The sequence below is a fragment of the Rhinolophus sinicus genome, chromosome 17 (assembly GCF_057876585.1).
Source record: "Rhinolophus sinicus isolate RSI-liver-muscle chromosome 17, RSI-T2T, whole genome shotgun sequence".
Taxonomy (NCBI): Eukaryota; Metazoa; Chordata; class Mammalia; order Chiroptera; family Rhinolophidae; genus Rhinolophus; species Rhinolophus sinicus.
Window position 1 is genome coordinate 64,031,385 of NC_142517.1, and position 14,828 is coordinate 64,046,212.

The window sequence follows — 14,828 nt, forward strand, 5'->3', positions numbered from 1 at the left end:
TATTGTCAGAATGGTTTGGGAAAATATAGTAAATTTAAGTTAATGAAAGATGGAAATAGATCCTATTAATACGCTTATTCTCAAACTTCGGCCAGTGCCTTTCTCCCAGATATCTTTAGTTCTCAGACATATTCTAATTCTAGCAGACAGTTTGTTATGTATTACAACATTTCTGTGGGCTTTCTCTGTAGCTCATTGATTTAGTTTCAGATGTAGGTTTATCACGTCTTTTTGTTGTTGTTAAGCCAGTGCTTTTACAACACTGGTAGTATTATATTTATTGTCACCAATGAAGTAGTTTACATACAAAGTTAAGAGTGAGTTCTAACATGTGTGTCTTCCTTTTCTCTAGAACTGTCAAGTAATCCACCTCTTGCTACCATCCTTATTCCTCCTCATGCTCGGATTCAAGCAGCTGCTTCAACCCCTACAAATGCCACAGCAGCCTCAGGTGAGAACACATTAAGTCTCTTCTATGAAAATACATTGTATTTTTTAAAAAAAGACGTGATTACCTCCATTATATTTCATTTGATACGTGTGAACATTTAATACCTCCCAAGTATCAAAAACATAGCACAGCCAGATGAATAAATGTGACTAAAATATTTTTTTTTATTTTCGAAAAGCACAAAAGGACCCTGTAAATACTTTTCATATAAGGTGTAAATATCTTATTATAATGTTAAATTCTGTCACCTTATTTGTTAATTTGAAAGTCATGCTTTCCATATAATTTCTTGATTATATATATCAAATGAGATGCTGATAGCAGAACGCAATCTGTATAAATGTAATATTATTGAACATAATTCACTTCAGTTTCATTGCCCTGAATGTAAATTATATTAGTATACTAGAAGGCAAATTTTTAAGAAGTATAAAATATAGATTGGAGAATTGAGTCATTTAAACAGGGCTAAAACTGCAATGCAAATACATTTAACTAAGATTTGGATCAGAATGTGACTAGATTTTGTCTTTCAAAAACAAAAAGCCCACATGATTCCCAGGGTAGATTTCCTTATAGTGCTGGTCCCTAGCCAGCTAACGAGGTGCCTGATTAAGTAAGGCGTGACGAATATCTGTCATTACAGATATTCTGAAAATACTCAACCTTTGAGTGAATTGAAGGTCCTCCAAAGAATGGCTGGATACTGTTTAAAAGGAAATTGGAAATATAATAGGAGCACAATCGGGCTCAGAATTTGGTGCGTCCCCTCCACCACCACCCCCTTTTTTTTTTTAACAAAAATCAGATGTCAGGAGCTGACTTTATTTTCATTAAATCATCTATTACATTGAACTAAGTTGGATCAGACCCATTTTTGCCTAAAGGCATTTATGCTGCAGGAGATAAAATCTTTCATTATTAGTTCCTAGCATTCAGCAGTAGGTCAAAATCCATCTGTTGTCTGACACAGAGTTGTTTGTTCCTGTCCGATCTTAATCTTTTAGAATGTTGCTAATGAAGATTTAAAACATTTTGTGCTAGTCCTTGTCCTACCTTTGTTCCAGAAAGAAAGGTCTTTTTTCTAGTTCTATTTTGGTCACCACATGCTACCCTGAAGAAGTCATTGGAACTTTATTAGTTTTAGTATTGTCTTATTAGTTTTCTCGTTTCTGTAAAATGAGTGACAGCTCTCCTAGAGTAATTTTGTAAAAAACAAATACATAATGAAATGTGCTTTAAATTTTTTTAATGTAATACAAGGTTTCAAAAAACTGACCTATTTGTTTAGAAGGAACACAGAATTGCTCAGATGAGTTATTAATAAACTTAATAAATCACTGGTCCAGGTTAGATTACATTGATTTTCAAAACTTGAAATAGGCCCTAACCCTGAACTAAATGTGTGTACTTGTTGAGCTCGTTTCCAGGAGTTTTTATAGAATTTCTTTAGACTATGAAGAAAAATGAGAATTATGATTGTAAGTTTTGAGTAATTTTAAATTTTCTTAATGTGAGATACTAAACTAATTAAAGTAAACTAAGGTTTTTGGGCAATTTGCCTAGTAGGAGCCTAGTGTAACTTTATTTTTACGTTACTTTGACTCAGGTTATAGTAGTTACCAAAATTTATTTTATTGCTATATATATATATATATATATATATATATAGAAATCAGACTTCAACATAAATATGGAAACTGGCATTGGACTGTGATCCTGAGAGTTTACTTCAAAGTTGAAGTAAATCAGGAGATGAGGAATTTAATAGAAGACTAGTAGGCTGAGAGCAGAGCTAAAATTAGTTTAGAGAAATGCATGCCTTGAATATCTTAATAGTGACCAAAGAGGATTTCAGATATTGCTCTGAGCTTCCTACTGGCTAAAGTAAATAAAGAAATGTTATCTTAAAATTTCCCGTTGTTCATTAGATAAAAAGCACCCTGGTGACATAAGAGAAGCAAAGCATTTCTGGAGCCGCTCTTTGAGAAGAATTTCTCCCTTAGAGCCTTAGATTTGGTACTGTAGGAGATACAATAAATGAATTTCTCATTACCATTCCAACAATAAACATAATAGAGTTTCATAGATACTTTTTAGGTGCCCCTCAGTGTCAGCCAGAGTTGTAAGAGCCCAAGTATGTCACCAAATGTTCCTCAAGAAATGCTGATCTGAATGAATGGATTGACTGTGTGACATTAGCGGCTGCCTGTATTTAAATAAATGCGTGTGTGTGTGTGTGTGTTTAATAAGAATTTGGCAGTGTGGACCATATTTAATAAGCCCTTAAAATACAAGGTGTGATCAACAAATATGGTGAATGTTGAAATAAAAAATTTTATTACAGTGGAAGACACATTGCCATTAATCCCCCTCAAAATACTCCCCATTGCTCTGAACACACTAATCCCATCGTACTTGCCACTTTCTGAAGCAGTTCTGGAAATCCTCTTTCGTGAGTGTCTTTAGTTGTGCTTTCATAGCTGCCTCGATGTCCTGAATAGAGTCAAAACGTTTACCTTTTGTGGTTATTTTGACTTTGGGGAAGAGCCAGAAGTCACACGGTACCATATCTGGTGAATAAGGTGGATGAGGACACACTGTAATGTTTTTATTTGACAGAAATTGCCATACCAGAAGCCAGGTGTGACATGGAGCCTTTCCACTGTGATCACAAAATACGATGAATACTGCTGACGAGTGCCATCCAACAGAAAGGCAGGGATCTTCAATACGAAAAGTGGCATGTAAAACTTTAGTAACTGTGTGACAAGTTTCAACTTGTTCAGTGCAGTTGGATGTGAGCTATGGTTAAGAGATGGTGTGTTTTAAAGTGTGCTGTAAATCATCCTCCATCATGACAACGCTCCAAGACGCACATTGCTTCTGTCAAATAAAAACATTACAGTGTGTCCTCATCCACCTTATTCACTGGATCTGGCACCGTGTGACTTCTGGCTCATCCCCAAAGTCAAAATGATTCAGGACATTGAGGCAGCCACGACAGTGCAACTGAAGATACTCACAAAAAAGGACTTCCAGAACTGCTTCAGAAAGGGGCAAGAACAACGGGATAAGTGTTCGAAGCAAAGGGGAATATTTTGAGGGGGTTATTGGCAATGTGTCATTTACTATAATAAATTTTTTTTACTTAAACATTCACTGTATTGTTTGATCACACCTCGTATACATGCTCTCTCAGCTTCAGTTTACTTATCCATAAAAAAGGAACAGTAAATACTTCATAGAGTTGTGAGAAGTAAGCTATAAAGTGTACAGAGTGCTTAGCTGGTGTTGTGTTCAAAGTTCAGGTAGTGACTGCCGGTGAATTGATTAAGACTCACTAGAAAGCATTACTGTGTATAATGAACCATCAGCGTTCATACTTTTTAGTTCACTAATCCCCCTTTAGGAATCTTAACTTCAGGATAAATCTAACAGAAGAAAAAAAGCTGCCATGTACAAAGATATAAATAAGAATAAGTCTATAATAACAAAAAGCCAATCTGATCTGAATGGTCAACAGTAGGTAATTATTTCAGTACATTATGAATCTCCATTTTTATGTAACCAAAAAAATTATTATGAAGCTTATAGATATTTGTGGAAATAATCATCTCAACTTACGTGAAGAAAATCTAAAAATCCTATGTATCATGTTGGTAACTGCCAAAATGTGAGTTTGCATGTGGATAGGAACTACATAGAAACACAAAAATTAAAGGTTGTGTTAAATTGTAAACAACTAGTCGTATTAAATTGTGGGTGTTGACTTCTTTTTTCTCTCAAAAGCTTTCACATCTTTTAAAATTGTTAAAATTCCTCAGTATCAGGGAGCATTATAGTTGATCATGGCTCTGATTGACATGAGAAATTCTTGAAAATTACACATACTACTCTCAATCCATAAAGCATAATTTCTTATTTTGATACATATATAAAATTCTGATATTCTCCACACCCCCAACAGATCCTCTCATTTACTCCATTTGGGAAACCATTCATCTAGACCATCTTGAGACCATCTAAAGAATCTTGAGAAGTTGTAGTTTTACTAATCAAAAATGAACCCCTTTGTAGATTATCTGATGCCAGATGAGTTAAGTGTGAGGAATGGTGGGAAATTTCAACTAGAGCAGTTTTCTCTCTTTATTTGTTTTGTACATTAGTCTTCTAGGTAAGGTTTCTTTCAGTGCAATGGTTCTTTTATTAAAACAAATTTGAAAACCACTGATTTGAGTTCACCTCTCTTATTATCTACTGAGAACTAGTCATCTGTCCTATACATATATATATTCACTAACTGGAAGCTCATATCCAGAAGAATGAGCACATTCCATCTTTGTGTCACTCTGTTAGAAAGTTTATCCTTTATTCACCCTGAAATTTGTCCCCCAATACCTTCTTCCACTGAGTGATTCTACTCTGGGGTTATATAGAACCAACCCAATCCGTGCACACACAAATCCTTCAAATTTTAATAATGGCTAACATGCCGTCCACACTAATGAGAATTTTAAATCCTAACCCTGAATATGTTCTCAAGTGTCAGGGTGTTAAGATTTCTGTACAATTGTATATCATTTGCACATTTCCTAACCATCAATTTTTGCCTCTATCCAAGCAACTAATAAAATCTATCAAATAGGACAAGGCAGGGCCTACTACAGATTTTTGTGCCTTTTTTGAAATTACTGATAAAGTAAGTTAAATGGGACCAGGTAAGGTTTACTAGAGACAATTCTTCTAGTGGTCTTTAAGTGATTGGTTAACCTTCTTGTTGTTTGCTTAGCTATAGACCAACCTTACAATACATATAATAATGTTACGAAAAACTTTGTAAAATGCTTTGTTGTCAAGAAAACTTTCAGATTCTTTTCTATCAAAAAGGTGTTAACTATCAAAGATGAAAATAAAACATTTTTTTTAAGACTTAGGGAAATTTATAGTGCTTAAATATTTCTAAATTGAATTTCTGTAATCCATGTTAGAATTTGTTTCTTGACTATATATAGATTCTGGGTTTAAAGACATTTAAATATGTAGATTGCCCTCACCTTCTTTGGGCTGCATTTTGTTTATTAGGATTTTTGTTATATCCTTTCCAGGTTGAAAACCCTTCTAACAGAAAAGGGAATCATGATAGGAGTTGGACAAGGTCTGTCTTCTCTGTCTTTTTACCTGATCAGGGGGCTTAAGTTTTCTTGATCTTGCTTTGAAAACCTTTCGCTGTTACTTATTTAAATGAAACCTAGCCTCTTCTCACAGGTTCACATTGTTATTTTCTATTCCCTGGATATGTGCCCTTCTTAAAGTTATATATTTTTAATATGAGCTCATCAGAGAAAACTCTTTTAGTTGCTTTCTTTGGTTCTTCTCCCTTTACTTTGCATTGAGATTATTTGCAATTGCTTGGTCAGAATTTTGTTTTTTATAAATTTCTGTTTCTTGTTAGTTATTAGCCCCTTTTGAAGCCTCTAGCCACAAAATCATACCTATTTGTTCTCTGAACTTTTTGAAATCCATTTTGCTGAAAGTCACGGTTCAGATTTAGCCAGAGCCAGTGATCTTCTTTCCTTACCTATTACAGTTATTTTTACCCAGAATGACTGCTGCCTTCTATGTCACCAGCCAGTTCTTTCTAAATGGACAGAACTAAACCCAGAATAGTTTCTCCCATTGTTTGTTTCCACTGATTTTTTAAGAGATGAAATGTTAAGTTAGTGTATCAAATTCCCACTTTTCTAAAACGACAGCTCCCATCCCTCTTCCCCTGCCCAAGTACTCTGTTGCTTTGCCTCTGTGCCACTTTCACAGTGCGCATTGGGAAAGCTGTGTCCATGTCCTGTGTAGTTGTAGAATCTGCAGGGTGTGTCCTCAGGTGTTCCTCCTCCTAACCCTGTCCTTGCTGTTTGCTCTATCTTAATCCATATGTATGTGGAATTGCATAAAAGTATACAGCTTTAAAAAAACAACAAAAAACGGATTTTTCTCTATTAACAACATAATATATATAGTTATTTTAGAAAAAAACATCTCCCATATTCTCACTTCCATAGATAATCAAAGATAACATTATTTTATATTTTAGTCTATATATGAATGGACAGAGACACATGCTTTTTAAGTGGGCTTATGCTAGTTAGGGGATGGGAGTAAATGACTATATAGTATTTAGCTGGTATTCTAAGCCTGTACCATAATTTATTTAACTAATTCCTTATTCTTAGATACTTGGGTTGTGTCCCAGTTTTTAGAAATAGAATTGCCAGTCAAAAGGTATGAAGAATTTTTAAGTTTTTGATACATGTTGTCAAACTGCCTTCCAGAAATCTTGTCCCAGTTTACACTGCCCACTGGTAGTGCGCGTTTTTCCATTTTTCCATTCCCTTCACACTAGCCAGCCCAGAGTGGGGTGTGGCGCACAGTGTGCTCATTCTTATTTTTAGGCATTACCAACGTGGTAGCCAAAGAACGGGGGTGTCTCTTTTAGGTACGGAGCTATACCCCTTTCCTCCTATTGGCTCTGTGTTTGAAATAGACGTCCATCCACATCTGCCAGTTTGACCAAGTCACTGACACTAAGGAGGTTGTATCTACCTCATGTCAGGGTTTTGGATTCACTTGGCGAGTTAATATAGAGATAACTGAAGTCATTAGCTTAGTCATTATTTCACCAGCACAGTACTAAATGTCACTTCTAGGAAATTGTTTCTTTTTCATGCAAACTATGTTCTCTCCTATTAAGTTAAAATTTTTACCAGGATTTTTTTCCCCACCAGCAAAAGTAATGTAAAATCTTAAGTTGGTGGGTGTCCTATGGGCCTTTCAGGTGTTCCGTGCTCCTCAGTTCTTGACTGAAGTCACCTGCTTAGATTTATACACTTTTTCTTACTCTTTATTTCTAAATTATTAGATTTTTTAACTTAAAAGATGGAAAATGTTTTCTGTGTCTTCCATAGCCTTCAGTTCCCTACTTTGAATAGCCAAGCCCTTAAATACAACGTGCTCTGCTCCCGAGCTCCGAGCTAGGGCCTCTCTGCTGCTGGCCGAGCAAATATAAACAGGCTTGTTGACAAGCTCTCCAGTCTGCTGCTGGATTAGTTAGCTCGCTGGCGTCTGAATTTCAGTTCTGTTTTTGAAATGACTGAAGCCACCTTGGTGTCTCGCACCACACTTTTTCCCTCAGAATAATATGAAAAGAGAGACAATGAGGTTTTGCTGAGGCAGATTCCCTCCCTCTCCCTCATTATTACACACGCAATATTGTCAGAATCATAGTAGACATTATATCACCTTACAGGTGATACTTTGATTTCGTTAGTGTAGATTATGATTTCAATTTAAACATGACCTTAGGATATACCTTTGATTATCTGTAATGATTGTGTTTGTTCCACGCATCCGTTACAACACTAATGTCCGAGACCTAGTTTTACAGTTAGTGGCATTGCCACTTAGAACAGCTTGAATAGGGACATACCCTGAGTTAGCTACACGCTGTAAATAGCATCCCAGGCTGCCAGAATCTTCCCTTTTAGAAAAGTTGACCTGTCATGAGCCATTTCTGACTATTATAGAAAGAGGATAGCTGGTGAATAGAAACACATAAAATGAGCCTGAAAGAGCACAATAAAGGAAATAAGAAATTAAAAGTTTACTTTATAAGTTCCCAGATATACTTATAAAGTCCATGTAAAACACAAAAGGGATTTGCTATATCTGAAATACACTTTGATTGATATGCCAGTAATAAAAATATTAAACATTGAATGATCTTATAACTTTTGAGAACTTGAAACGTGCTTGGGATAAATAAGGAACTAAATTTTTATTTAATCTCAAACTTACTCCCGTCTAGCACGCGGCCACCCTCTCAGAGAGTGCAGGTGGAACATTCCCATCACTGCTGCTGGGCCAGACAGCGAACACCTATGACAGTTAGAACCCGTAGTTCTGGAACACTGATCGTGGTGGCAGAGCCTTGGGAACCCAGCCCCTATGTTTATTCTCTGTCCTTTTCTCCCAACCTGTTTCCTTGTTTTCTCCTCTTTGTATTCAAACCCTTGAGCTACAGTTTATAAATGTAGGCCCTTCCATCCACTCTCCTTCCCCTCCCCATGTGCATGTTCAGTCAGACACTTTTGGTTTCTGACCTGGGCAGCTAGGTGGAGTAGTTTCCTCAGTATTGAGACAGCTGCCCATCAAATCCATGACTCAGTTATCTAGCGACTCTTACAGATCTCTGAGAATTGGTGGGGGGAAAACGAATCCTCCCCTAGAAAAATGTATATGTATCACATATGGAATTTTGCATGTAAAAAATTTACTCTAGAACAAAATTGCAGCCTCCTGGACTCTGTGGTGACCTGATACCTTAGGGCTTCACCCTCGGCTTCACTGTGACTGCCCGACTTCTTGTTTTTACCTGTAAAGTAACCCAGAATAAAACTGGTTTCAGTGAATACATGCACAGATGCCTTTTGCCACATCCAGTACAAAAGCTATAGAACCATAGACTTGTCTTAGGATTAGGGAAAAAACAGTTGGTCATAGGATGCCGTCTTCCTATGAGGAGCAAACCGCGTTTTGTAGAGTGCTGTGGTGCTGTCCTGGGCTTATAAACCCTAACTGGTATTTAAGTTCTTTGACTAGTATGTATGTATGTATTGGTTTTATATTGCTGCATATCAAGAGATGCTAAAACTTAGCAGCTTTAAACACAATAAACATTTATTATCTCACACAGTCCATGTGGGTCAGGAATTCAGAAGCAGCCTAGCTGGATGGTTCTAGGTTAGGCTTTCTCACGAGGTTGTAGTCAGAATGTCATCCGGGCTGCAGACATCTGAAGGCTTGCCTGGGGCCGGAGGATAAGCTTGCGGGACGCCCGTTCACTTCATGTGGTTGGGGAATCCCTGCTGGCTGTGTGCAGCAGACCTCGTCCCTCAGTGTCTCTCCCCATAGTGCGACTTGAGTGTTTCACATTGTGGCAGCTGCTTCCCCTAGACCAAGTGGTCCAAGAAGGAAGCCACGGTGGAATCCACACTGTCCTTTATGTCCCAGCCTTGGACGTCACACATCATATTTCTGTAGTATCCTATTGGTTACACAGGAGAGGGACTACATTAGGGCATAGACACCAAGAGTCATGACTCATTGTGGCCATTTAGAAAGGTGGCGACCACAATATATAAGAATGATGTTATACCTTCCTCTCCCAAAGCTGATTATTCTCTCCATTTCCCCTCAAGTCTGTGGTTGGTTGGTTGGTTGGTTGGTTGGTTGGTTGGTTGGTTGGTTGGTTGGTGTTATAGGAGCAACAGAAGGCTGGTAATGGGCATTGGTTTCTAGGAAGCTAGGAAGTCAGTAAACTATCAGCTCTATAGTTCTTTCCCAAACACTTGTAACTATATACTTCATACAGACTGTTTGAAAATTAGAAAATAAAATAACTGTACCTTTAAATCTTCTTATCGTAAATTCACTGATGTGTTCTAATGTAGTAACCCTTTTAGATAATAGAAATAGGCTTCTAGAAATCACAGTGGATTGTGTAGAGGTTAGGTCCGAATGAAAGTCCCCTTAAGCTCTTTTCTCCCGTTGCTAGGAAATCTTTTCTGCTGTTGCCTACTGCCTGTAAGGTCACCATTCTCTCCTCTGCTCCCTCTGGTGCTCAGCAATCCCACTTATTAGCCCTGTAGCCTTACGTACATCACTTCATCTCTTTGGGTCTCCATTTTGCCATTTGTGAAGTGAGGGCAATAATTGTACCTATTTCTTGAGATTGCTGTGTAGGCTAAATGACATGCCTGCACTGCGTACTTAGTATGATGTCTGGGGCGTTGGTAAGTACTCAGACACTAACAACTGCTGCCACTGGTACTTACTGCGGTGGTGATGGTGGTTATTGAAGTCATACTAAGCCATCAATTTATGTATTTTGAGATGTCTCTTTTACCTTTCCATTTATGGAACAATTACTATAAGCCAGGTACAATGCCAAGCACTTCATGGGCCTTACTTCATAAAAATAGGTGGTATTACCACCATTTTACAGATGAGGAAATTGAAGGATAGAGAGGTTAAGTAACTTTTTCCAAAATCACACAGCTATTAAGTTGTACAACTAGGTCTCATACTCGATAAATGTTTGTGGAACTGAATTAAAGAAAGAGTGTCAGTGTCAGTATCAGAAGAGCATCTCAAGACTAAAAACAATGGACTATAGAGCCAGTAAAAACAATGGACTATAGAGCCAGTCTTTGGTGCTTCCTAGTTGGATTGGATGCTTTGTGTTCAGAAGACCTTAGCCCATCCTATAAACTGGTAACATCACTTTTACCAGTGTGAGTGTAAAGAAGGGAATGCAGGAGAAACAAAGTGAGCTTTGCTGCTGCTAACGACTTACTGTTCAAATGACTGAGAAGAAAAGTTACAGAAATTAACAATAAACATCCAAGTCAAGTGACAGTTTCTCAGAATTTTAAATTAATGAACACTTTTATTACAGAATGCCCATATTAATTCAATTATGGTAAAATAAGTGTATAGAATTGACAGTGAGAACAAGACAAGCATATACCAAGAATAACTTAAGAAATGTAGCTGTGTTCAGTGAATAAGCCAAGGGGTCTGTTGGTGTGACTATTGAGTTTGTAGAACTTCACTGTTTTGTTTTGTTTTGCTTTTCTCCTCCCTGTACTTTGTCTCCCTCTGAAAAACGGAGAAGTCTGTTCTTTTTTTCAGTAAGGACATGTGTAATTAGATTTTAAGTAAAACTCATTGCATTAGGCAAAGGGTTTGTTATTTTTATGCATGAGTACAGTGCTTTGATTTTAGGTATCAACAGTATTTGTAATCAACATAATTAGCTGTTAAAATTTTTCTCATCACGTAATTTGGAAATAATTGAGAGAAAAATATAGATCATTAAATTACAGACCTGAGAAGCCTGAGTGAGTGCCTTTTCAACTGTTATTGTTCAGAAGATGAACAATGGTTATGTGCCCACTTAAAAGGCTTGTGCTTCTTATGACCATACAAGCAGCCTTGAATTGATCCAAGGAGGGGGAGACTAATTTGGGGAATGTCATCAGCTCACAGGTAGTAGCCAGTTCAGAAAGGACATCTGCGGGTTAGTAGCTAAATAGGATTTTGTCAAAGAGCTGACAAGCATCACGGGCTGGGTGGCCATGTAGATGGGACTTGCTGGGTGGTGGCCGACGTAGCCGATGGCTGCCGTGGCCTGAGCTGCTAACAGTGCTGGTATATGTGCTGACGTCATGGTCACGCAGATAAATTCCTGATGACGAGGGAATCTCTTAAGTCCTGGGGAAAATCAGAATGTGACAGATTGACCCGTCATCTTCACGTATCTGAAAATGAGAGAGCAGTGCTATTTGATGATGGTCACGCACAGGTTCTCAGTACCATCCAAAGCACAGGAAATGCTGCGGTACGCTGGTATGTGAGGAACGTTATAAGTATGAAATAGCTCTGTGGCCTTACAGGCTTTCTCTAGACTGCTGTGCTGAAATTATGAAAATGAATGTTTTTCCCAAGAAAGACTTACAGAAACATGTGGCCTGGATAGGAATTGATGTTAGGTTATTTGATGCCCAGAATTTGGGAGATCATTGAGAATAAAACTCCTGCTAAGTAAGGCATATCCAAGAAAGACCAGGAGTCATGAGTGAAGCATTAGACATAGTTAACTGACTACTGGAAAAGGCTCTTTACCTGCCTTTGGAGAATAGGTTCTATGTCATATACCCTTTCCTGCCACCTGTTCACATGTCATACCAGTGAGTTAATATGACTCCATGCCATGGGCAGTGAGAAGCTAATGCATGGACCCTGGTGCCATAATGTCTGCACTTACTTGCATGAAAACAGGATTAAAAGCAGCTATAGCTATTTTGAAGCAAATTAAATTAACTAAACATAACCATTCAAATTAAGCGAGGTAAACATTTCTTCCCCAACGGTTTAGTTAAATGTTTATAAGGGCAGATTGTTTTGAGGTCAGGAATTCAGAAAAGAAGTATAGTTTTTATAGAGTGGCCACTGAAATTATAAACTGACCAGCTAATCCTTAAGAGTTCCTGTGTGTCCTCGGGGTCTTTTGTTTCTCTCTCTAATTAAAAAATTCAAAGTAGAAAAATCCAAAGACCGTACGTCGCATTCAACCATGATGTTGTTTACTCCTCACAGGATAGAGGAGAGCCACAGGCTCTAGGGAGACACAACTTCTGGGTCTGTTTTTGGTGTCACCAGCCTTGATGGCCACAGGTGGTATGACTTCTAGGGAGATGACTCTTGGATGTTGCCCACCCCCACCAAGCCACCTTCCTGCCCATGGCTTAGCATGACGTGTTTGGAAGAAAACTGGCCCAGCAATATATTCCCAGTCGTGCATGAGGTGACAGGGAGGCAATAGACCAGCCACTGAAATAGCAGTCTATTGCATGCCCAAGATGGAGAGCCAGTCTGGACACAATTAAATACCCACTTAAATGTTAATGGATACTGTGAAATAATATTGGACCTTTAAAGGGGAGAGATGGTGAAAGTTAAAGTTATATGTATTTCCAAAGGATTAGGCAAATTAAGCTCAGTGCCAAGATATTTGACTATAGGATGCTTTGTTGAATAAGTGAATTGGTACTACAGAGGCTGTTTTCTTTTTTTGCTGATTGTCTGTCTTCCATTTCTATGAATAACGAAGAGGGGCTGTGCTTAGAAAGCAAGCAGCTGAGTTTGATTTACGTATAGCACTTCTGCCTGTCAACACTGACCAACATTACTTTCATTGCCTCCACCCATTTTACCCACTTAGGCAGAAGGCATATTCAGAACTTTTAGCAAGTTTTTCCAGCTGTGCATTTTCAAGTGAGCTAGATTCCAGCTGAGTATTCATACGCTGCTAATCCCAGCTATAACGAGCTGTGACGGAAGTGGTCTCTGGCTACCTGTCTGTAACTTACTCAGACAGTATCGTCCTGCACCAGCACCAGGCTAATGCATGGATTTAGCTCTAAGCAGAAAGAAATCAGATTTCAGAGCATTGGCCACACTTAAAACAACATTCTAGACACAGCTTGGAAGACCACACAGCTCACAGTCTGCAGTGGAGGCAGTGTGCTTTCCTCTTTGGGGTATTCTAGAATTGCTCATACCCTCTCGGAACGTTTGATTTGCAGATGCTAATGCTGGAGACCGTGGGCAGACCAATAACGCCGCTTCTGCATCAGCTTCCAACTCCACCTGAACAGGCCCGAGCAGCCAGCTGCACAGGAAAAACCACCAGTTACTTGAGTGTCACTCAGCAACGCTGGTCACATTTGGAAAGAAAATTAAAAAGCGAAAAAAAACCTGTTCATTTTAGTGTTCAATTTTTTTATTATTGTTGTTGTTCTTATTTAACCTTGTAAAATATCTATAAATACAAACCAATTTCATTGTATTCTCACTTTGAGGGCAACCCGGGGTGGGAGGGGTTGGGGGGGAAGCGGAGCACTAGAACACACAATCTCTCTCCCACAACAATCTTTTTATCAAAAGTCTGCTGTTGTATACTTACCAAACAGGACTGCTGCCTCATGCCCCTTCCACAAAAGAAGAAAACTTGGTTCTGTGCTGACGTTTTTGTGAACTTTGTTTTCTTTTAAAGTCAAGTGTAAGACCTTGGTATAGTGCACAGCTTGAACTTGGCTGGGAGCTTAGCAGGCGTAACTCCATGGGGACTCAGTGTCACTTGTAAAATTAATCCATATCCTCGGGTGTTTGAAGACTTGCCTTTGGCATGTTGGTGGCAGGTGTGGCAGACAAAAAAGGAAATGTGTATGTTTGTAACCCAGGGATGTCAGTCATTTTTGAAACTATAAAAGGGGAAGATTTTTAATTGGTTAACGTTTTGTTTTGCTCTTCATCAGTGCTAGTGGTGGAGAAACTTAGTAGGCGGCTGTCAGAGGAGGAGCACACGTGCTCCACGGTGGGTCTTTCTTTGCCAGACCAAAGGTTCTCTGCAGATCGCAGTACAGTCTTAAACTGGTGACCTAGGAGAAGACTGAAAAGGGCCACTCTGGCTGCAGAGGTCAAGAGCCGATGGACCTGGCAAAAGGCAACGGGCCAGGGGCAGAGCTCACCACTGTGAATGAATTAGTCCAGATTTTTTCCTAAAGTTGCTTCCCTTGGAAAGATACACTTGAGAGGACATTATAGTTAAATAATGTGAACTGAAACAGTCTACTGGTTTATTTTTCATATTTTTTTCATTGTAGATCGAGCTTGCAGAAATTGCCACATTCTGCACATAGTTCTAATTTTAAATCCAAATCTAGAATCTGTATTTAATTTCAGCTTTTTTTAACCT

General features: G+C 38.4%; 1 protein-coding gene across 5 annotated transcripts in view; it reads left to right on the forward strand.

The window, feature by feature from the left end:
- Positions 1–13,866, forward strand: part of GSK3B (glycogen synthase kinase 3 beta) — a 190,177-nt gene extending 176,311 nt beyond the window's left edge. For 2 of the 5 annotated variants that reach the window (XM_019729652.3, XM_019729653.3), the window contains 2 exons: positions 353–451; positions 13,657–13,866. In XM_019729652.3, coding sequence (XP_019585211.1) covers positions 353–451; positions 13,657–13,724 — 167 coding nt within the window. In that variant the 3' untranslated portion in view covers positions 13,725–13,866. Of the gene's footprint in view, positions 1–352; positions 452–3,073; positions 3,231–5,559; positions 5,610–13,656 lie in introns of those variants that run through there. The other 3 variants (XM_074331491.2, XM_019729654.3, XM_074331486.2) reach the window with 3 other exon arrangements.
- The last annotated feature ends 962 nt before the right edge of the window (positions 13,867–14,828 follow it).